At 37.3% G+C, this 25,252-nt stretch overlaps 1 protein-coding gene across 1 annotated transcript in view; it reads left to right on the top strand.

The window, feature by feature from the left end:
- The window catches only part of THADA (THADA armadillo repeat containing), a 169,653-nt gene that overhangs the window by 82,486 nt on the left and 61,915 nt on the right, over positions 1 to 25,252 (top strand). Inside the window, exon 29 of the mRNA XM_068425082.1 lies at positions 21,759 to 21,874. Coding sequence (XP_068281183.1) covers positions 21,759 to 21,874 — 116 coding nt within the window. The remainder of the gene's footprint in view (positions 1 to 21,758; positions 21,875 to 25,252) is intronic.

Raw genomic sequence — 25,252 nt, 5'->3', positions numbered from 1 at the left:
TCCATCCCCAGGCAGAGCTCCATGCGTTCCAGCTGTTCTCTCACATAGAGGGCAACTCCATCTTCTCATTTTCCCCACCTCTCCTTCCTAAAGAGCCTGTATTCCTCCACTGCAGCACTCCAGACATGTCAGCTATCCTATCTTGACTCCGTGATCCCAACAAGATCACAGCCCTGCATCTGCACACAGACCTCTTAGTTCCTCTAATCCTTTAACCTCTTCCTTTGGGTGCTTTAATGTAAAAGAGAAGTTACAGGGACCCTAAGCATGATTTGCTGAGAAAACAAGGCAGCACTTTTAATTCATCTGGTTGTAGATTATTTATGATGATTAAAAAAAAAACTTCCAAATGCCTGAACTTTCAGATTGGTTTGCCAAGGAAAGCAGATGTTAGACTTCAGCTTTTGTTTTTATCTTGTGACAATCAGTTAACATGATTGATGCTGGATTTCAAAGGCTGTGTGATGGGCATAGACCTAGAATCTAGTTGTTATTAGTACAGTAGAATAGCAGCAGTATGACTGGAGCTTTCACAGTTCTGCACGCATTAGTTTACAGAAATCTCTTTCACATTTGTGCACTGGAAAAATCTGTACTTTAATGGAGAGTGTACATACCCTTACATACTACTCATTGAGAACAATTCATTGGACAGCTGCAATTAATCATGGAGCAGATGTAATTACTATTAAGTAATTTTGGGGTTTTGTTGTTTGTTTTTGGTTTTTTTTTGTGTGTTCACTAATTCAAACAGTTCTGTTTGGCATATGAATGCAGTCTTGTGCAAGGAATGTTGGTTTGAGTTTTTGAACCTTTTTTCTTTTTGCTTTTGAAACCAGCACCACTGTTGCATCTTTCTCAAATCTAAAGAACAGACTGAGTCACATCAACTTAGTCAGCTGCATGTGACAAAAATTAGACTTAATAGGAGATAGAGGCCTTCATAACTCTTTACATTAATTAACATTAATTTTAAAGATTAAATTTTTCACTGACTTCAGTGGGACAAGAACTTAGCAATTATTATTTTTCAGGGAATAGCAGCATCCTATAGAATTAGACTCATCTTTCTGAAAATACTTTCCAATGGAAGAATCTAGAACCCTTGTATTAAAAAAAATAATATGATTAAAAAACCTGTGTGGTTGCGTGGCAGATTTTTCTGCCATGCGCACAGGGCTTTTATGAAAGAGATTTATTGTTTCTATTTTTTTTTTGTGGAGTTTATTGAATATGGCAAGATTTGTGTGATGGGAGAACTTTAATTTATCTGTATCAACTCTTTAGGTATGCTGATGTTTTAAATATTAATGGCAAGCTGGAAGAAGTGATTTAAAGATGGAAGAATTGATTTAAAGGATGGTTGGAGACTTCATTAAAGCTGCAAGAAAACCAGGACAAGAACATAATGTGAGAACAGCCTTACAGGGTCATGCAGAGATTTCTCTGAGTCAGTGTGCTGCTTCCAACAAGGACCGATAGCACAAGCCTAGGAAAAAGAGTAAGACAGACCAAGCAGCTGGAGAAACATCTGCATGCGCTGTCTTGGCTCAGAGTACTCTTAAGCCAGAGATGTATAGACATGACTTTGTTGAAGATAAAAAATGAGTACGTAGTTGTACTCAGGAAAAGAAGCAGTTTATGATGAAAACATCAATATGTTAGGTAGTTTAATTATCTGGAAGAGTTGTATTAAGACAGATGGTTGTTGATGAAAGTAGAGCCTGCCTAATGAATGTGGATGCCTTTGTCCTTCCTTTGAGAGGAGGAGGGTTTTAGCTTAAGTTGCTACAATGAAAGGTCAAGCTTCAGGTATTTGAGATTACGACCACCCTTGTGTTTTATGAGTTTTAATAGTTGGATGCGTACTCAGAAGAATAAAGACAATGTAAATAAGTATGAGCATTTAAAAATAAAGCAGAGAAGAATGATGCATGAAGAAGAGCTAGCAAGCAATCACGGAACCTTCTTTGTTACAGGACTGAATAGGTAATAAAAGCCCGCAGACTACAGTGGCTAGGGTGTGAGAATATAACAGGAGACAAATTAGGCAAATGTATTTTGAAGGTCATTCTTGGATGTTGGTCCTTGTGGCTGAGTGAAGGAGAGAGGTATGCTACTCATTAGCTTGACCTAAAAATCCTTAATGTGAATTAAGCAGGGTGTCAGTGTCAGTGACCATATTTTTTTCCTGTTTTGTTTCAAGGACAAAGGATCTCTAGGGTCTGAGGGAATGAATGGGGAAGTAGCATATTGTTTATTTGGCTTTATTCAGTAGCACAGAAACATTGACTATGGTGAATTACGTTTTATTTGGTTTGGCAGTAAAGTTTGAAGTGCAGCAGTTCAACGTTGGCTTATAAAAACTCGATATAGTAAATAAATGTTACATTATCTACAGATCAAAGAAATAAACCTGCTATAATTAAATATTTTCCAATGAAACTTCCTTCCAGCTGTTTCTTTTCTAAGCTCAGTTTTTAGTGTTTAAGATAAGCATTACTTTTAAGATTAGTACAAAGAGAAAAGAAATACTGATGTCAAGTTGAAAACTTATTCACTTATATGAAGCTGGCAATAACAGAACAGTTGTCTCATTTCTTTGTGTTGTAAATTTCTATTAACTGCTACGTAGGGGTACACTGATACGAGGCAGTAAGCCTCCTTACTGTAAGTAAGGGCAAGATTTATATTTATGAATGCAACACAGATGCAACTGAGTTCCAAGAATGGAAGGAGGCTGTCTCTGAAAGAAAATCATTGATGATATTTTGCCAAAGGTTTTCTTGCAGCTGCTTTTTTTTTTAAAAAACAAAACAAAACAAAACAAAAAAAAACCCCAAACAACAAACCTCACATGGTATTGCTAATTGACTGGGCAGATCTGCTAGTTGGACATTGCTTTGAAGTTTCTTTAACTGTAGTTAGTGATGCTCCCAAATATTGTATCTCTGACTTCCTCAGACATGTCGCTAGTTTTCAAAAAGGCGTAGATTTAGACAGCTCTCAACTCTATTAGGTCTTTTTGTTCAGTTTCTGCATCGTTACTGAGTTCCTTCCTACAGCAGCTATGGACATGCAGAGGTGCTATTGTGGTAAACCTTGTGGTCACATGTTTAAAGTTAAAAAAAAAAAAAAAAGTGTGGTTTTAGTACAGCATAAGCAATATTCATCAATTAGTGAAAACAAGGCTGCTGCTGTTTTTACTTGAGAGGTGACTATAATAAGGACTACTCTAGGTTGTACCAGGGGTAGTGTGACAGTTGCTCCCTCTGTAAAGTGGAATGGATAACTTGATGGATGCACTGCCTCCCTCTCTCCCACACCCTAGATTTTCCTGCTTATTACTATGGGTATGGCAAGCAGTTGCTATGCAAATGTTTTGGCCTCCCTGATCCAGTGCACCTAGTACCACTCCTTAATGAACAGAAGCTCCTGCAACCCACGTTGCTAGCAGAGGTTGCAGGGTGGCTGTGTTTCCAGCCATTTGAGGTACCCTACCTGGTGTTCAGTTACAGCCATAAAGCATCACTGGTGTTCAGCTGGCTTCTCTAGTTATGTCTTGGATAAATGTGCAGTGATTGAAAACACTGTATACGAATGTGGTTATATAGAACAACTTCTATTAGGTGTTAGGATTAAACTAAGGAAAGAGAAATCCTCCTATAGGTACAGTTTTCACAATGGATAGATTATTTTCTTTTTAGGTGATGGAGATGTTAGAAACAAGTGTGCTACTTTTTGCTACTTAAAACTTCCTGAAGATACTTGAACTATTTTAGGCAATCGCTGGTTAACTTGATTTAGACCTCCCAGAACAGCAATTGAACTCTTGTGAAGTCTAAATTTTTTAAGTGTTCAGTTCTATGTGTATTTCATGCACCTGTTTTGTATTAAGAATCTTTACGTATCCCTCATGATTAGTCAGGAAAGCAATCCTATCACTCTGTCACAGGCAGAGGATGTTTTTACAGTTGGGAAGGGAAAAGTTGAAACTTGTAAAGGGTACCGAAGATATAATATTCTCCTAGGTGGTGCAGTGGATTAATTTAGTACTCCACAGAGTTCATTTTTCATCTCTAAAAACATGTTTTCAATCTGACCCGCATAGGATTTTTTTCTCTTCCTTTTGATCTAGAAACTGTGTCTTTAAAACTTTCAGAGCCAAAAAAAAGATAATCCTGGATACACTTCCTAAATATACTTTTAAAAATACCCATCCGTGATAAGTTCTGACTGCTTGAGGATGTATAAAAAATAATTATGAACAGTGAGGGCCTTTTACTATGCTCCATGTTTTCAGAAGTTCAGGCTATAGTGAGAAATGTGGGAAGGTGCCGTCTTTGGAAGCCTTCTCAGCCTGTTTACAAACCAGAAGAATATCCTCCATGAAAGGGGCAGAAAGCTGGAAAAATTGGCATTTACAAGAATGCTGGATGGGAGAAGTGAATGAAGAGTGGTTTTAAGTAGAAAACTACTCAGAAAAGACTTACCTATACTGAAGGCCAGGATGCAAGAATCTCAAATAGTGGAACAGAACATTGAAAGGAAGAGAGGAGGAAAAACCTGGAAATCTAAGAAAATGAAACAAAGTAAACACAAAACAAGAATAAGACACTTTTCCAAGGTGTGAAAATTAATTTCAGAGTGTTCATGAGTCAAATTAGAATTTTTTGAATCAATGTAGTGTACTTTTTCCTTCTTCAGCCAAGTTTAAAGCATGTTACTTGCTTTACTTTTTCTATTTATGTCACAGGCATTTCTTGCAGTAGTGTTTTTTACAACTGTTTTTTCTTGATTTTATTAATTTAATTATTTTAGAATATCTGCATTTCTGAAGCAGTTGTTGTTACAATGCTAAAATTCTAGAAACAGTTTTCACATGGATGTTTGATTTAAAGTGTTTTTTTACTCAGGCTCTAGGTGACTCTGAATCTGAACTGATGGCATACTCTGGAAATGTATGCCTCTGGTTTTGTTGCTCTGATGCTGTTTATTCATGGGCCAGGAGAGAATGGGAAATGGATATCCAGGCTGACATAAAGAAACTACACAGGACAGAAAGTTTATGTGCGGGTGAGACTAACAAGAAGAAGCTGTGTTATACTTGTATCTACTGGTGGAGGGGTTTTTTTGGAGCGGCAGGGGTGATGTCTTACTATAAGAGTCTACCTATATGTTTTGCTTTTAGGTCAGGGTCTATGTGGGGATCAATGCTCTATTGAAAGAAGAATTGTCTTCCAGTGTCTAGTACAACATGCTCTCAGTTCTGGGGCATTGCTGCTGAACCCCTCAACGAATAATGCGGATTCTGAGTTGGATCATCAAAAATGCGGCTTCCAGTGGAGCTGCAGGCAGCTTTTAGGCTTGAAGTACCATGCAGAGCCTTTGTCAGGTCCTGGAAATGGCCTAGCTGTGGTGTAACTGTAGAACAGGGCAAGGGGAATGCCAAGAGAGTGATAGGGATGCTTCTAAATTTATCACCTGTCAAGGTCCCTCCTTTTCTCTACTCCTTCCTTTATAAAAGGTGCCAGTTGTCTCTGGATCATCAGAGTCTCCTTGATGTGAGAGTGTGGAAACCTCCCACACAGCTTCAAGCAAGCAAAGAATGAATGAGGCTTTTGAAGGCATGATAAGCAGCAGGTGCTTCTATTCTGTCCTCCCTCATTTCTTCTCAGGGTTGCACCTCTGTTATGTCTCCCTGTTTCCCCTGGCACCCTCACTATCAACTCCCCCCTGCCAGCTCTTGTTTCAGGCACTTCCTCCTCCATATGTCTGTTCTGGACCGCATCCTCTCTTAAAGAATAGCTCCTGTCCTGGTATATTGTTGCTTATTTCAGTTAAGGTTAATACCGTGCTGTCAGAAGTGCATGTCAAATGTATCTGTATATTGACTTTCATTCAAAAGTGTACACTTTAGGTTCAGTAAATCTTCACATCTACAATGAATGTCTTAGTCTGATTTTGGCAGGAGACCTCTCCAGATTGTAGTTCATTCTGGCCTATTTTTATTGTGGAAAATAAGCAATGGTTATTAATTTTTTTCTCAAATATACACAGGTGTTTTCATAGATGCAGAAAGGTCTTTGTGTGAGAAGTTAGGGGAAATTAGGTTTGTTCTTTTTCGGTGCAAATGCACCAAGAATAAGATTAAAACTTCTGTTTTACTATGAGAAATTGCTTAGGAATTCAGCACTTAAATATTTATGACTTAAATGAAAGATACTGAGCATTTATAGTTCATATTGAGTTTGATTCCAGTATAGTTGAAGTTTCTTAGCACCTTTTTCTTCCTTTCCACAGTCCAAATGCATGCATTTGTTTAGCTTTATAATACTAAGTTGCTGTTCTTCAAGGAAAAAAATAGTTAGGAAAAGCCATCTTAAAACTTCTCGTTCCCCACAAAACACTTTTATAGCAAACAAAATGCCTATTATGTACTCTTCTCACATTTGTAAATTGCAAGGAATTTTTCATTTATTCTTCTCTGGTTTTCTGACTGTCTTGTTTCGCTGGTGAAACAGACACCTCTAGCAGTTAGAACAGGAAACTGTAGATAGACCAATAATCACTGTTTTTTCAAAGGAAATATAAATGGAGCTATTCTTGAGTGTGTGTTTGACTTGTTTCTTTTCATTCTAATTTTTTTACCTATTGAATCATTTTGTGCCATAAGAAATAGCAGCTGAAGCCTTTGCTCTTTGGAATGGAGTCACTTTTGAACCCTGATCAACTGAAGACAAATGAGAAGTTTTAAATCTTATTGTCAGTATCTTACGTGAAACACCCTACATGCTTCATACTTCTGGGGTTATTATGTTAATTCAAAAGTAATTAATACCATCATAGAAATACATGTGTGTCATGGTGATGCTGCTATTGTCCCATCTAGGGAATACTACCCACTTCCAGGAAAGCCTAAGGAAGCTATAGCGTGGACATAGTAACACTCTAAAAAACGTCATGTATACATCTTATTGCCAAATTGTTGTTGTTAATAGTTGTTATTTCCTCATGAAACATTTAATAAAAAACATATGCTGTATGTGTATATCCTGTGTTGCAGCATAAAACCGCAGCCCATAGATAGTCCTGAAGCATTTCAAAAGAACAGGATTTTGTGTAATTACCTTTGGGTACTGCTCTCTCATAAGAGACCTGGTGAGCAGGCAGGATTTCAAACCTCTGTGGTGGTACTGCTTAGTGTTGTATTAAAAGTGACCTTAAAAAGAACGAAGTGTATCAAGTGCTTCCAGCAATCGAAATGCTTTTTTTTTTTGTTTGCTGTTTTGAGTCAATCATTTATACTTCTGAATTATCATATTGTAAGAAATTATTTCAAAATTAGATTCTATAGATTATTAGGAATTTATGAGGAACTTGTGACTGTAGTTATTTCTCTTGGATTATTGTACTCTGTGAGACATTTAAAAATTATATTACAGCATCAGGCATCCTCTGTTGTCAGAAGTGAAAGAAAGGTTATAAAAGCCAAAATGAGGATTTTATGTTTAACTAGTTTTAAAATATATAAAATATGACGTCTTGGCACTCAGTGATCACTGGGGAGGGAAAAAAAAAGCTCTATTTGTAACGTCATACTGCCTTTACCAATAAAAGCATAATACTGTTTTTCCCTAAAAAAATATGAACTGTTGGTAACAGTGGTAGATACACAGTATTAAAGAAGGAAATAGACTACAAAGTAATGTACCCCTTAGAGAGTTGTTTCATGTTCTTCATTTTTCATTTTTCTCAAAAGCCATACTGCACTCTTAGATAGGTAAAAAGTTATTTTAAGTTCAAGATCTTTCAGACAGATACATTGAATATACAGCATTGTCATTTTAATCTAATCTAACATAAGAATTAATAGTTCTAATGACATTTAATGCTACTTTCAGTATTGTATAATGTGGTACTTTGTGAACAGTTGAACAAGAAAGAAGTTTATTTCATGTGAACTTTAATTTGTGAACTTCCATGATCATATGGTCCAAATAAATGTTCTCACATTTCCTAAGTCTAGTTGTGGATGTTGTTAAATTTACCATGTCCAGCTCTTAAATTATTACTGCAGTAACTTCTTGGGTTTTTTTACTCTAAGAGTGCAATAGGCTTTGATATTAACAGTCAGATTTCCTAAGAAAGAGAGGTGGTTATAACCACTGCAGCCTTTCACACTTTTTTTCCATCAACTGCTTGACTAGTTCAGTTTTGCTAATATTTTTTCATCAGCCTTTTCATTTCAGAGGAATTTATGTTCCATCTGAGTGTTATCTTTTAGTTCAGTTTTATTTCAGTGATATTTATAAAGATTACATGGGACAACAGGAAGAAAGGCTTAGAAGTTGGGAGTCAGTCAAATACATATTTTTTCATTCAGTCAGTACATGAATGGGGCTTATAATGGCTTTATCTACACGGGTGATCCCTGGGGTTTTACAGAAACAACTTTGTTGAATAGAATTACAGTACCATGATTAGCCACAAAAATCCTCAAAACAATTGCAGTGTAGCAATTATACAAGCATAAACCACTTCAGAGGTGTCCATGGATGATAGCTGGTACCATTCAATTTTGGTGTCATGTGTCATGAGCAAGAGGCGTTTATTGTCACATAGTCATAATTGAATTTGTAGAGAAGCTAGATTTGGGTCTTTTTCTTTAATTATCTTGATTTTCCTGGGAAAAAAAGGAAAAAATGGGTTATTTTAGATGGCAGATATGATATTTGTCCAATTTGTACAGTGACTAAAACAGAGAACTAGGTGATAAATTTGAGGAAATTTTTCTTCTTTCATGGTTTGTAATACAAAACATTCATACTCAGTATTGTTACTGTATTGTACACAATGCTATCTGTAGGGGATCTCTTCACAGATTTTTGTCGTGAAAACCATAATGTCATCAATAAGTATTTTATTTTGACCTTTCAACCCGTTTAACAAAAACCTTTTACTCTATTGTTATCTGTACCTTACTAGGAGAGCACTTCTCCTCCTTAACATTAAGTAAATAAATAAATAAGTGGACTCTCCTTTTGCAGCTGGTTGATAATTTTTAATGTATTGTAAGGCCAACAAGATTGATAAAGTGCAGAGAAAAGGCTTAACAGTGTTTGGAGAGGGAAAAGGGGAACTTGGTTTCAAATAGCATTGTCTTGTTTTTCCAAGTGCAGTTAACTCATGGAATTGTGTGGAATTTAAGTAAACTCCTAAGCTACCTCCATGAATTCAGTAAATTCTGACGTCATCTTGCTGTTTCATTTTGTTGTCCTTTTCACCAAATTGAAATATTTTTAGGGTTTGAGTTTATTTGGAGCAGTCATACTTCGTACTGTTATATGTTCTGTTTTGTAGTTTTATTTCTGTAGTAAATTGTACTGCTTCCAAAAAAATTATGCTGTGTTACGTGATGATCCTTCAACATAAACCATCAATCCTCAGCAAAATCTGTTGATGACCAAGATCGTGGATACTCTATGGTCAAGATTTAGGACAGGGTATGGCACAGACACCTTTAGGGCTCTAAAAGATTGCAACACTGTGATAATGGAGATACACATAAGAACTATGTGATGGGGAGCCATTCTGTGTGGCACCTTTTTGCAGCTTTATATATGGTTTATCAGAGGTTATGAACAAAGTAACTAGAACGTATGAAAGGGGTAGTGGTGGCTTCCACTCATTTCTATTCTGCCAAATTCAGACTGTGGAGCAACTTAAAACTGCAAGCTCTCCCTGAAATCAGGTTTAGTTTATCTAAAGATAGTAAACAGAAGGTGTTTAATCTGTTAACTAAAGAAACTGTTGATTTTAGTGGGTGCTATTGCAATTGCAGCCACTGGTAAAATACACAAGTGACAGGACACTGGCTGTGGAGTGGTGGGTGGAGATGAACACAGGCAAGACTAAATTGGTACTGATTGCGAAGGGGAATGACGCAGAAGAACCCATGGAGATAACTCTGACCACCTTGTGTTTGGTGTTGATTTGCAAGAAAAAGGGTATGAAGCATCCTGATAGTTCCTTGCATCACTGATGCAGAGTGGTTTTCAGATGGCTTGCGCAAATCTGGCATGTCGTGAAATGGGTGCATCTCCTGGTTGTTGCTCTCATTGCCAGTTTTTGAGGCTTCAATGCCAGAGGATTTGTGTGGGCTTGTACTCTGTGAACAGCTTGTGCACAGCCCTCCACATCCAGCTGATCATCACTAGCCCTTGGCTGGGTGTTGCAGCTGCCACAGATCAGCTGTTGGTCCTCCCTGAGCCGTTTCAGTACAAAGGAGTAAGATTTGCTCAGTTTAAATAGCAGGCCGCTGCTAACCTAACTCATGTAACTGAAGGCAGTGGAGAGCTTGCCTTCATTAGAAGCCCGGCTAGGAGATTTGAAGTGGTCAAACTCCAGCAGGATGCAGCATTGAACAAGTGGTAGGCATGGTACCATCTACCATTGGCACTGCTGTGTTCAGAAGGCAACCTCTGTGCAGTTCAATATCCAGAGCAAGTGGAAGGTTAAGCTACAGCAGCTTTAAAAAACTGTTCTTAGAACTTTTTTTAGAGACAACAGGACAGCTGTCCTCCTCTGGGATAATAAAATCAAAGGCAAGCATGTGCAGATGTTGGAGAAGTTGGTCTTGGGTAAGGAAATGCACTGGAAGAACTTGCTTTTCAAAAAAACCTTTCTGCCATAAAAACTGTTGCTGTTGACTTTCCCTTTTGTCAAAAACGCATCTTACCAATTGCATGCGAGTGGAAGAGGGAATGGAAAAATAATAATAAAGAACAGATCTTCCTGAACAGCTTCTAATGCCTCTGAAGAGCAGAGCCCCAGCAAATGTCATCATTTTTCTTTGGAACTTGTCTGTTACTGGTGAATTCACAGAGACAGTATTTGTCTGCCATAGTGCTGCTGATTGTAAAACGAAGTGCGTGAGCTTACTAGAGTTCAGGAAATGTTTGATAGCTTTGAGTTTGGCACTTTCTGTGATAGTGTAGGATGTTTGTTTGTCTGGGGGAAAAAAATCCACAAGGCGATGAAGCTTTGTGGCTAATTAAAATCAGGAGGAATATTTGAGCTGTTTTGGGGAGATGTAATCAGCTGGCTAGTGAGATTAAACTTTGGGGAAAAAAAAGAGAAATATTGCAGGTAGAATTCCAAGTGTTCAAAGCAGAGATGCAAAATTCATTAACGTTGTTCTCTGATTATGCAGTTAGCCCTTTCCTTGCCCTTAAGTTTACCTTGGCTAGGGCACTTGCAGTTAAATGGCACTGTGAAAATGACTGGAAAACATTAACATTAACTTGTTATTGTAAGCTGACATCATGCTGAGCCTGATGGGAAGTAAAAATTATAAATAGCTTGTCCATATGTGTAAGGCAGAAATTGGAGTTTCAACAGTAGCATGATTCATATATTTGCTGTAGTTTAAGTCTCATTGTAAGTTATCTATGTTTCTGTGAAGTTCATCACTTCAAAAAGTATATGATACTAGTGTAAAAGTTCAGGAAGAACTGTGATCCAAAACTGATAAACTCTGAGGAAATACTGTCTATATTTTCTGTGCATTTTTGGTCGTACAGTCTACATCTTACTGGCACATATGTATTCTTCCCATTGTTTTTCCTGGAGAGCAAAGTGCTTTCAAAAAAGTATACTTAAAGTGTAATTCAGTCATTTTTCTCCCCATGCAAATTCTCATGCACATGCTTACTATTTGGGAACTGAAACTTAAAGGATCTGAGTTAAGTCTGTCTCTGGGATACATCCCCTGCAGATTTTAACAAAATCACTTAATCTCTCCGTTTCCTTGCCTGCAAGACTTTATAATAATCCTTTTGGCATGGGGGAGTGGAGGGGGGAGGTGGGGCAGAAGGAGACTACAAAAATTGAGCAGCAATATGGCATTACATAAGTAAAAGCTTTATTTCTTCATCATTCATAGAAAAGAAGTAAAAGGATGATGTATATTTCGGGAAGCCAGTCCTCTCTTTTCTCAGGTGATTTTCCTTGTTGGAAAGTGGCTGTATCCACATCCTCCTGTGCTGAATACTCCTGCCATATAGTACAGTGAGACTAAAAATATAGGAGGGCTGTTTGGCTGAGGGTTTTCTTTTCCCCTGTCGTGGTACTATTCAGTGGGATCCTCTTATATTAATTACTTTCTAGATGTTACTGCAATTATAAAAGTAAAAGGTTGCATTACATGCACCCTCCTTTGTGCTGTTGTCCTATATACTGCCTTTGTAAAGCTGAACTACTCGTTATTAATGTTTACACTTGGAATTCAGTTTGACTTATCTACAACTTAAGCCCACACGTTATCTATGTTGTCTGGACATAAAGTTACTTTTAGTGCATGTTTCAGTTACATGTTCCTTTTTTGTAGGGATAACTTCGATAGAGGAAAATTCTTGTGAGCTCTGCTTGCATTCAGCTGTGTTACTCTACGACAGAGGACTGTGGCATTTGAATTCAGGGTCTAGGCACCAACATGGATGGTGTTTGATGTATCTGCATAGCTGTAGCCCCTTTGTTACCAGCAACTAATCGTGTAAGAATTTTCTTGAAGGGAAGGACATTTTCCCTATTATTTGCACTTGAAGACAGGTGCAGCAATCCCTGCCACGGAAGAACAAGCAGTCTTACACTAAGTTCAGCAGGCTTTACAGTGTTGGCTTAGAGTTTAGACAAAAGAGTGCAGTTGGCAATACTGAGTTCCTCAGATGTAAATGGAGCATTAAAAGTGACAATCTGCTTGTAAATACGCAGCAATGGAAGGGGAAGTTGATCCTCATACACAGAGGCGTGTACGGTGACAGGTTATGACTGACTTGATGTATGAATGGGGAAGAGCTTTTGGAAGGTATAATATGACCCTGAAAAGCACCAACTTTTTTTTCTTGGGTATAGCTACCTGCGCTTGGACATCTAATGTGGCAAATTATTCCTCAGACTTTAAAAATACTGAATGTTTTTCTTTTGCTTGAGATAGACTTGTACATGTATTTTCTCTTCTGTAAGTTTAAAATCATTAGCTGAGAGAAGAAAATTGTTTCTGAAGCTGCCAGTTTTACTTCACTTCATGCTATAATGTGAATTTAGGAAATAAAAGCATCAAATCGATATAGCTTACTTCTAGTTAGTTTCTGAGCTTGTATGTTAACGCCGACATTCCTGAGACAGAAGATCACCTTCGCTGAAACCAGCAAAGGTACGAGGTCAAGTAGCAGTGTACTTCTGAGCACTTTTTATGAGCATGTTCGTACTGACTGTGTCTCTTACATGTCAGCTCCTTGGTGTCAGTGGGGTAGCTGTATCCTTTAATGTTCTTCCTAATTGTTAATATTCCTCAGTAAACAAGGGTGTGTACCTTGGTCTTTTATTTGCATTTTGTCTCCTTCATGTGGACATGTGCAGGATAACTGTGTTACAAGGACATAGTCTGGGAAAGAATCATTTCAAATTGTTTCACCACCACCCCCCAAAAAAAAGAAAAAGGAAAAAAGCTGTTTAAAGGAGGGGGAAAGCTTTATATATCCTTTGAGGTAGGTGGTCCTTAAGACTTAAGACAGTGATGGGTGGGTTTTTATGATGGCAGGATATAGACTTGGAAGAGGAGACTTCATTGTATCCTTCCTACTGTTTGTTGCGATCAGAAATACAGGCTGAGCACAATTTTTAACTGCTTCCAACATACAGTCTGGTCTGTTCATTTCTCTAGACTTTCAGGTTTTGGTTACGTGCTGCTGGGAATATTTGCAAATAGGTATATTTGCAGAGAGTGGAAATGTCACCAGCTCCACAGTAGCCTCTTTTGCCTCTGGTCAAGCAGGCTGGTTAGGAGGATGTGTCTGAGAGACCCTTACTCGTCCATCAGCTTTGCCTTTTCTTAGTGCCATCTGCTTACTGGGGTTCTATGTTTTCTATGTTATCAGCCAGGTCTTTTAGTTGGGCTTCTCTGCCCAGTACATGTACCTTTAGTTATAAGATGAATGATAGCTTTTAAAGTATCTTAAATCCTAATGGTAAAAAAGCCCTAATAATTATAAAGTCAGACCTGGTATCGGGTTTCTGTGCAAACAGGCAAACCTGTATTTTAAGAGAAAATTCAGTTAGGACTTTCAAGTAAACACTGGTGAATATGATGTTAGCTGGCAACAATCTTCTCATTGTTTTGTTTTCTCCTAATACAGAATTTGAGTTGCATAAGCAAATTTAAGATGGAATTCAATTTCACCCTAAAATAGGAAGAAAAACCTGAAGAAAAACCTAATAAAAATGGTATTGCAAATGGTGTTGCAAGAACGTTGATCTGTGAAATTTCACATTTGTTGGCTTGCTTTAGACAAAAGCAGGAGTTTATCTTCAATTTTAAGAACAAGTTTTTAATAATGGATGTTTTGTGGTATATATTTATCACTGAGAAGAAAGCTACTTTGCTATTTTTCAGCATTTTGTACCTTTCATTAGTTACGGCACATTCATAATTTTCAGATTATTAAACAGCTGTGTTATTCTTGCTCAGTTATATGGCGTTAACTAGTATTGTGTTTTTATTCATAACTTTAAACGCTTTCATACATTATTTTACGACTTCTTAATTCAATCAAAACATGCTTGCCTGCATTTTAATGAAAACAATTTGATTCTTTTATAAACCTGGCTTTATGAATTTTGATGGATATATTTGGAAGAAGGATTTAAAAGCCCTACTTTCTCATGAATAATAAACCAAAATCATGTAATTGGATGTTGAAATGTGCTGACAACAAAACTGAAATTATGGAAAAATTGAATTGTGAACGAACTGTTGCTTTAAAGGAAGAAAAAAATGTGGAAAGGGAAATATTTCAGCTTCAGACTGAGTTTATTAATTCATACAAAAACAAATTTGAGGAAGCAGTATTCATATATAGTAATGATATAAGACAATCGTATAATTTATATTTGGCAGAAATAATCATCTGATCTGTTAGTTGTGAAATTACCATCATGAAATTGAAGACTTCGAAGAAAGGAGGTGGTGGGAACAAAGGGTGATGCCTATAATAATCTGGTATATATAAATAATCCAGGACTATGAGAACAATATAATAAATGATGGCTTTTCTAATACATTTGTTTGGGGATAGCAAGATAATTGATAAATATTTTAAATTCCTCTTCAATATATTGTCATTTAATGTGGAAAAAAATTCAGAATATTTACTCTGTCCCCTTCAAACACCACCTTCTCTTATTTTTCTCACAATTAAATACCTCAAATGAAGGAAAGTCATAGTGTTTGTAATAGAGTTGATCTATCCACACAGTTGCTAAATCTCTGTGGCAGAGGATGACCCTTATGCCGTGAGAACGCTGGGCAGAGGGGTGCCACCAGCGCTGTCTGGTGCAACACATTTGTGCTCTGTGGTTCTGTACTAATTTTAAACTATTACCTACCCTGCAACTTGTGTAGCTGCTTTTGTTCGTGAGAGCAGCATGAACTGCAGGGACTGTGTTCATACCATACTTGCTGGTGGTAAAATATTACATTTATTTTCCACAAATATAAATTTTTACAGACTAGGATGATATTAGAAGGTAACCAGATAGTTAGAAACTCTCCCATCTATTTTTGTATAGGTGTCTTCTTGGAAAACTGGAGGGAGGTAGTTAAGGTTTTTAGTCCCATTGTAATTATCACACTGGCACTTCTCATCTTCAAGAAAAAAGAGGTTTTTAGGGCTTGTTTTTCCCTAGAGATAATTATTGTAACTTTGAACTTTTTATCATCCTAATAAAAATGCCTTCACCTGTCACAGCAGCTTGCCAGTTTTTATCTACATGGTCATAGTAAAAAAATGAAAAATTTGGCCTCACTTTCAGAATACAGAGATAACTTGGCAGTGATATTTATCATACAACAAGAATAAAATTTTATCTGCCTTTAAGTGAGAGAAAAACAGAATAATCATGTTTGAGGTTTTCTCACTAACTTGTTAATACTCAGGCAAAAAGCTTTTGATGGAACAATTCCAAAAAAACACATTTAGCTTAGTGTAGTAATCTCCTTACTGCTGCCATTTTGCAAACACCATTTTTTGGCTTTCCTTGTTACTTCAACCTCCATAGCTTAGTGAGTGGCATATTTTTCCAGGCTTAGTATTTACACAGTGTTTTCTTTCAGCTGGTGAAACATCTGTATTCTTTGGGGGTTTTTTTAGAGAGTTAAATGATCTATGCTGAGAATGTACAGTTTTAAGGTTATGTCAGTTTGTTTGTTTTGTTTTTTTCCAAGAAGCACTGAAGTGAACACTGGGAGCATTGTTTCAGTCTTGCACTCAGGAATGTGAATATTTGTACTGTATACTTAATTTCATCCAAACGTAGCTGAGGGCAGAAGTTTTTATTGCTTCAGGTCAGCTTAAGGGTAGAAAAGTTTAACTTTGCTACTTCACTGAGAAGTGTGCAATTATATAACCTTCAATGTGGTTTTGGAAAATCTATTGTTTAAGAATGGCATTTTGTGCAGCAACCTGTTGAAGACTCTGCTTTCTTTTAAATAAGAACATGTGTGCATGCACACAGAGTACCCACCTAATCGTCATTTCTTGTCTGAAGTTAAAAGTATATTGTAAATTTCAGAAACCTTAGTTCCTCCTATAAAATCAATGCTAATACTACAAAATTTTAATTTGTCAGGTGAAAATGTGTCACAATAGATCAACTTTGTGGCTATTAAAAGGTTGTGTTATATTTTCAGTGTCTCTGTACGTATGCAGGAAAACTCTTGGCATCAAAAAAAATGTAAAGGCACTTGCTAAATTTTGTGTTTTATACAAGTTTTCATCCACCGTTACATTGCTTCATTATTCTGATAGTGTATTTCACACCTTGAATACAGCAATTTGAGCTGATATGAGAGCTGCTAAAGTTAATAATCAGTTTCATATCATATCAAAGTTGATGTGGGGGAGAAAAATGTCTCTTCCTGCTTGTAATGGTTTATATTTTTGACTTAGGTGATGTCTAATCATTTAAGTATTTTTTAAAAAAAGTAATTGCATTTTGTTTAGTTGATCATCCAAAATGAACACATGGAAAATAGCAGATGTTATGTCTTAAGGTCTGCTTGGGTGAAAACACTCAGCTTTCTCATGTCATGACAGGGAGACATAGAAGTCTCTCGATGTTGCATCTGAAAGCCTGCTGTTTGGTGGGGGATGGATGTGAACAGGACAGAAGGATGTGGGTGCTGATTGACCAGCCGGCAACCAAGCTGGCTGTTTCCTTTTTTTGCTTCTTCCCTTCCCCACCCTTCTCCGCTTTTTCCCCTTTTCTTGAGGCTTCCACAGTTGAAGAACAAAGGTGAAGCATTGGTAATGCAAAGGAAGGGAGGGAAGGTCTGGAAGTTGGGAATGGCTGGAGAGCAGAACACGGCTTCCATGCACCATGCATTGGCATTCTGGGTCCTTGGGTTTTGCTAATTAGGATATAGTGTCACCCCTGAGCTGGGTCGGTGCCTTTCTTCTACCTGCAGCAGGTTAGGACATGCTGACTCAGAGGTAGTAGAACCTCGTGGACCAAAGGGTCTCAGAACAGTCAGTCGCTGAACACTGTTCCCCATTACGTGTCCAAGTATCTGGACTTCCCATGGCTTGCGCTGTTTTAACAACTCTTGCCCAGGTTGACGGGCAGTCTGTACAGTCCTGCTGGTGTATTAGCCTGACTCCTGAGCAGCCTGCTTGGGGAAAGAAAAGATTTGTGAGCATCCAGCAAATCACCGTCTTTAACGCAGGGTTCCACAGAACTACAGACCTTGGATATTGTATCTTCAGTCCTATTAAAAAGACTGCCAACATCTTAAAGATGCTTTCAGGCTGCTTGCTTGGTGTTTAGTTCATGTCAAATTTAAAGACAATCTCTGTCATCCCCTAAGTCTTCATAAACCTTCCTCTACAGACAGCTCAAATCTCTCATAAAACTACCTTTAAAAAAGAAAAAATCATTAATTTATTGCCTTAGTGTAATAAAAAAACAATCCTACATACAAAAGGAACACCATGACCTCATTGCATTTATGTGTAACTGAGGAATTTAGCAGAGGATTTTGAATTGAGTAGTATTTTGGACTTGGAGAGCCATGTGCTGGAAAGCCTGCCTATTTTATTATCCTTATCAAACAGTCTCACAAAACTTGCTGCCTCCCCATGCAAACATTGCCTGGCTTGTAATCTTAGATCATGGAAGCTACAGCAATATTACTATAAGCCAAACAATGATGTGTCGTACATGATGGACGTGAAGAACTAGTGATGTTAACTTCTACAAGTTGCTTGTTTGCTTGCCTCCGGTTTTAGCTTACATAAAATAAGGCTTTGAATAAAACATGTGGACATTAATTACAATTTCAAATTTAATTTAGGTGTTCTAAAATCTTATGCTGGAAAAAATAATTCCTTTGTGGTGAAAGCTTTCTAGGTCTCTAAAATTTGGTGAGAGGACCTGAATAAATGATAGAGAGCTTGCACTTAAATAATGAGAAAATCAGGATTTTGCATATGTGAAAAGTGAGAACAGGGTAAACTGTAGTAGTTGAACATTCTCTTTGATGAATGCCAACATTTTTCAAGAGTGAATCAAACTCTTATGTGAGTTGCACCTTCTAATTCTACTGCTTAAATGTGGCTCATGTCCTCTGATTTTTACCATCTGAATAGTATTGAAAGGATATGGTTCATACAGAGACTGAACTGCAGAGGAGTTTTGATTGCGTTTTCAGTACTGAATTTCCTACCTGGACTAATTTAAATCCACAGATATAAACTATGTAGTATGCACAGTTCTCCCTCTCTCAAGACCTTTTGCTTAAACTATCAAACTACTTAGGTTTCCTGTGTATTTAGGAGGGAGGAACGTTTGAGAGTTGTTTTCAAAGCTGGAGAGATTAAATTAATTTAAGCTTCTAGGAAAAAATATGATAGCCCCTTCATAATTGGGAAACAGATTTTATATTACTGCTTAGAGCTAAATCCCTTCTCATTCCTGGAAAAGAACACAAGCACAGAAGAACAAAATCAGAAAGGTTAAGGCACCAAATGGTTTTCAATTATCAGAGGGTATAAAAGGCAATAAGAATAGCTTCTGCATATGTATTATTTGCCTTTTTCATCCCTTTTCTTCTATGGTGTCCATTACTTAACAGAGATTAAGGGCAAGCCACAAATAATACAGAGAAACTAGCAGTAGTGGCAACTTTGTGCATTGGCTCTCATGAAGAAGGTTAAGTAGATACTTACGTAAACCATTTCAATAAGCAGACAGTTGCATAGGCAAGAGAAGGCTAAACAAGAGGCTTCAAGGTAGAGATCTCTGGTGACGCTCTCAAATATTTGCAAGCTTGCACTTTTGCAAAGCCCTTTGTTGAAAAAGATCAAAATTCGAAAAGATCTTAGAAAGACCATCTTAGAAAGGTCGTCTACCATCAACAAAACGGTGTTCAGTACAGAGGACTTCAGAAGATCTAAAAAAAGGAAAGACAAGATGAGAGCTGTCTTTCCAGGATGTCTCTTGCCTACAGAGCACCTGCTAACACAGGGAGAAGAGAGTTTATTCCATAGTTCCTGTCAAAGGGGCCCCAGTGGGATCTCTGTGTTTAATAAGTACCTCACTAGGAAAAAATCTGGACCAACTGAATGGCATCCAGAGAACAGTTGTTTACCGTGAGGGTAAGGGTGGGAGCAGAGAGGAACACCTTACCTCAAGAACTTGGATTTTGAGGGTGAAACACTAGAAGAGGTTGCGTACAAATATTTTGGAATCTGCTTTCTTGGCTGTTTTCAGGATTTGGACAGTAAAAATGCCTGCATTTACTTCATTGGAGAACGTTTAGACCCTGCCTCAGTGTTTGTATGGATTAGATAGTCTCTTGACGTCTCTTCTGTTCTGTTTCCATGCTTATTTGAAACACTGCAGCTGTTTTTCCACTTGAATAGTTTCACAAAAAATAAGCCAGATGAAATTGTCTCAAGTTAATGCTATGTGGCAGTGCTTGTGTTTCCAAAACAAGCAAACAAACAAAAAAAAAAAAATAACCCCGGGAGCAAGTGACAGCTGGAATGCGGGAAACCAAGATCTGAGATGTAAAAATCTGGATATAGAAGTTTTTCTTTTCCCAAAATGAAGTGAAGGCCCCAGCTTGATCTGTTAGTCATAAAACTGTCACTTTGCAAGTATGAAGTGCTAATACTCTCCCACGTTAAGAGTGTTTCCGTGTAAAATGCTCATGTATATATTTTCAGAAATGATCTGATAACATGTCTAAAGCTTCCTAAATTCTGCACATCACCAGTTTCAATAAATAATGGGGGATGTACTTTTTCAGTTTGAGTAGAAGCCCTGTCATGTCTATCAATGTAACTTAGGTGTGTAGGCAAACAGAATTTCAAATTTGGAGGCTGTTAAGGCAAGTTAAAGAAAGAGGAAGAGTTAGTACCCTGTTCCTCCTATACCAGCTTCCAAATTGCACACGTGTGCAAAACTCCTTAACACTCTTTCCCATTATGCTTCAGTACTGCACCATGTATCTTCATGTTTTTCCATTTAGAAATGAACTCACCTCGGTGTTTTGTGTTCACTTGCATGTGAATGGGAAAGGTAAAAACTAAGTGGGGTGATACAGGCATCATCCCTTGTGTCAGAAGCGTGTATCAGGCACTCTCTCCCACCTGCAGAGAGGATGGGTACTGCAGGGGCTGGGCTTGGAGAGTCCCTCTCCACTGTGCAGTTGATATCAGCTTTCATATATTATCCAATGTTTCCTTTTCATGCTTATGATGACTATAGATCTGTTTAGATGACTATATATTTCTTTTTAACTCCATTTTTTAACGCTTTTCTGTATATTCAATACTACTTGGAAAACCTGTTTTTAAATAGCAAAGGAAGGTCTCTAAGAAGATAAATCATTTGCTTTGTATCTGGCTGACCAGAAAGCTACAGGCCATGCTTTCTGTTTTGGTATCTTGAATTCTTTTCTTCATGGTAGCTACGACGTGTCAACTAGGCTTCTATGTGAAGCTCTGGAGGAGATAGCGCAGTCAGTGTACAGCCCCAGCGCAGGAGCTCAGTCTTCTCTGACCTTGGAAGGGTAAGGTGCGAGCATCTCCCTTCTCTGCAAAACCCAACTGCCCACTGTGTTTGACCAGAGCCCTGAATGAAGCATCTCAGGAGAAGGAATACAGATATTTCCCTGTCAGCACTTCTGAGTTGTTATAGATGATAATTCTACTGCCTTTAAAAAGCTTTTTTCTCAGTGTGTGGATTTTAAAGACCCTTCCTTGTCTTCTTGGTTATACTTGTATGATGCAACCAGCCCTGCTCCATCCAGTGGGCCAAGCTGCCAGCATGCTTCATGGGCAGTTGTGCGGGCACTGGTGAGCAGATGGCACCACAAAAAGGCTGAAAGTTGAGGGATGCTTAAGTTGGCAAGGGCCAGTAGGAGTGGTGTTCATCTGGCTGTCCTCTGCTCACTTCCCAGAGGTTAACATCTTCCAGCATTTTCTGTGTTTTGTTGTTCAATTACTGTGAAAAATGAATTTTAAAGAATAGGCAATTTAAGGATCCCATCTGTTGTTACGTCAAATGAATACATGTTTTTCCTTGAGTATATTTGTTCATTTTGCAGGTGGTTGTTTTCATCTTACAGTTATTTGGAGGAAAAGCAGTGGCTACAAACTCTAGTTTCAATTTTTATTTTTTTTTTAATTTAGGTTTTCCACTTGCTGCAGTCGTACTTAGAATCAAAACAGCTCGTTCATTCAGACTTTCAGCAGGGACTGGATGACATTATTACCTGTATAGGAACCAAACTGTGGTTGGCTAAAAGGTAAGATAAAACATAAGATATATATGTTTATACACATAGGTTACTAATACATGGAAGGCTTGGCTGATGGATTTTTTTAAATTACTTTTTATTTTGGCAAGGTGGACAGATTTATTTTTCTAGAAACATGTAAAATTTAGATGCTTTATTGGCTTGCTGTTTTTTTTAATTGAGATGTTTTTTGGTTATTTTTTTTCCCCCAAAAGGAAGGGATGAAAAAACACAGGCATACTTTACCTGTGTCCACTACTGTTTTTCAGTCTTCTTTTAGTTCATTCTCAGCTAAATTTTATAGTCCAGTCATTTTTTTTAAAAAAAAAGAAGTGTGAATGAAAATGCCTACAGAAGCAGCCTTTTTAAAGAAGGGATGAATGTTGATTCAGGGTTAAGAAAAATATGCCACGTATATGAGGTTTTTATGTTACTATTTCGTCTGACTTTGACCTTTACAAAAAAGGAGTAGAAAAATGTCATAGCAATTGTTGAAACTATCAAAAGTATTTAGCTGCCCATGAATAATTCAGGATAGTTTTGGAAACATTTTTCTTAGGTTTCTGTAAAAGGATCTTCAGATGACCTACATACTGCAATCAAGACACACTTTTTTCCTTTTTTTTTTTTTTTTTTTTTTTTTTTTTTGGGAAATCTAATTGATCTCATCAATTGCTTTTGAAAATTCCCACCAAAAACTTTAAAGGAATCAGTTGTGGACAGAGAGCACAAGTTCTTGCATAGATAAATTACTAGGTAAAATATTCCAGAGTACAGTTTGCACAGTGGAGGGAGGTCACCAGTGCAGTCCTGTGTGGATCTCTGATAAAACCTGTGTTGCTTTGTGATCATCAAAAGCAAAATCATAAGTGATTTGGAGAAGGGGGGTGATTAGTGGGCTGAGGAAGTCTTCTGCCAGTTTTAACCCAGTTGGGATAATCAAGATACAGTTGATCTTTGAGAATTACAGAAGTGTTTCCTGAGAGAGTGAGAGTGATTATATAGCAGGTAAAACTTGTGTAAGTAATTGTGAAATGATGCACATGAATAAAGCAGTCTGTACTTGGGGACAGAGTGGCTGACTGAGCAGATTTTTTGTTTGAAAAAAAAATTGCTCTGGTTCTTGGTAGAGCCCAAGAGGGGAGAGGGCAAATATCATGAAAAGAATGCAGAACAAAACAGAAAACACACTTATGTTTGTTTATTAATCTATGTTGTATAGTTGAATATTGTGTAAATCTCAAAGAAGATACAGTAGAAATGAGGAGCAGTAAAAAGACTGACAATAAGTGTAGAATACTTTCTAGATGGGGAATGACTAAACAGGCTGAGATTTTTTTAGCCTGGAAAAGGGACAACCGAGAGATGACACAGAAAAAAAATTAATGCTATGAGTCACATTGGAAAGGGGATGGGTAATTAGCATCCCTTCCAATGCAAGGTGGCAGATTTAAAAGAAAGTCTTAATGAATTTTTTCGTGTCATTTCAGTTTAGCTATGGAACTCCATGATACACGATATTGTTGGTTTGAAACCTATCTGAATTTTTAACAAATGATTGAACAGGGTCATGGGAGAAAAGCCCAGTGAGGTTAGTAAGTATGTAGATATCACAGCTGGCTCAAGGATTTCTTCAGCAACCTTGAAGGTTGAGAGAGTTTTGGCAAGTGACACTGTTCTTACGCTTCCCTTTTGTGTGCATCTGCTCTCTGCCCCAGTTGGAGACATCATGGTGGATTTGGTGGACCTTTTGACTTGACTCAGCATAAGCATTTCTAAGTCTTTAAATGAGAATGATAATTTACTTAATTAAATTAAATCCATTGATACTGTTATAAAGAAAAAAACCCAAACACCGGAGACCAAATTAGGTAGAAAGATACTTGTGCTAAACAATTCAAACCTCTTTCTCCTGCAGCAAATATGTAGGGGCCAGGCTCTGTTCATTACAGATTTTAAGTAAGTTCTATGTTTTTGAAGTATTTTTTCAGAACTGGCCTTTTTAATACATCAGTCATATTAGTGCTGATTTTTTTTTTTGGCATTTTCTCCAGAAAGGAAATGTTTTCGGGCTCTCTGTAGTAAATTCTGGTACATGGTATAGGTATTTGGCTGAAGAGATGTATTTTCTCTTTCACTTGCCTGTAAAAAGCCACAGCTTTATGTGCTAATATTAACCCTCTGTCAGTAGCATGTTCTCATTTTGTCAGTTTGTTGTAGCCTTCTTTTCATATTCATGCATTCTCAATTATGCAGTTAATTCTATACATGAAGATTTTTAAATGTGTTGCTCCCCAGTAGTAAAATGTTGTATTACGAGCATACAGGTTTGCAACAGTAAGTTAAGGCATTGTTTTTTCTACAGGCAAAAACTCTTTTTGCAAATTTCTAATGTACTTTATCATTCTCTCTGAGCCTGTACAGCCATATGTCCTTAGGCGTACTTTGAGCTAAGATGTGTTTTCTTTTTTCTGTGTTTTCTTTTTTCGTTCTTTTCTTTTTTCGTTCTTTTCTTTTTTCGTTCTTTTCTTTTTTCGTTCTTTTCTTTTTTCGTTCTTTTCTTTTTTCGTTCTTTTCTTTTTTCGTTCTTTTCTTTTTTCTTTCTTTTCTTTTTTCTTTCTTTTCTTTTTTCTTTCTTTTCTTTTTTCTTTCTTTTCTTTTTTTCTTTCTTTTCTTTTTTTCTTTCTTTTCTTTTTTTTTTTAAGTCTAAAAAAAGGCAAGTAAAATATCCATGAAATGTTTGGTAACCAAACTTACTTCCAAATATATTTTAAACTTAAGACTACAATAAATGGTAAGGCTGAAAAAATGTGTTTGCCTCTTAACTTTCTACTTGAGATAAATGTCTTTAGTGTGGTGTGATTTAAAAACAAAACAAACAGAAAAAACCCCAAACAAACAAAGGTACTGAAATAGATGGTATTTTCTGGTAGTTTTAATCTCCCCCATTCAGTGTGCAGCTTTACCATTTATGTTTGGCTGTGTGGTGCTGAACAACTGTTCTGTGATGAACGGTGGGTTTTGTTGTTGTTTTCGCTTTTTCTTGTTTTAAAGGAGTTTTGGGAGGTTGCTTGGCAGCTGAGCTGGGAAACTCAGTAAGTCCATCTGTGCAGTTTTCTGGATGTTGCGAGAGTGTATCAGGAAACCAGCACTTCATTCCTGCCCTGTTGTTAGACTTCTCGGTACGAGCCTGCAGCTGGTCAGTGTCAGAGAGGGTGGTGGCTGGCTGGGCCCTCGGTCCACGTACCTGCTCTCTGGTCAGGCAAAGAGAGTGAGTACCACAGAGAAAAATTAACGAATCTGCATCTGTTTCTTCTGCCTTTTTCATAAGGAGGTAACTTGGTGTGTCACCTATACTGTAGTGCAGGGATTGTTTGAAAAGAGGGT

The sequence above is a fragment of the Nyctibius grandis genome, chromosome 1, assembly GCF_013368605.1.
Source record: "Nyctibius grandis isolate bNycGra1 chromosome 1, bNycGra1.pri, whole genome shotgun sequence".
Lineage (NCBI taxonomy): Eukaryota > Metazoa > Chordata > Aves > Nyctibiiformes > Nyctibiidae > Nyctibius > Nyctibius grandis.
The sequence above is the reverse complement of the archived record's forward strand: the minus strand, read 5'-3'. Positions and strand labels throughout refer to the sequence as shown.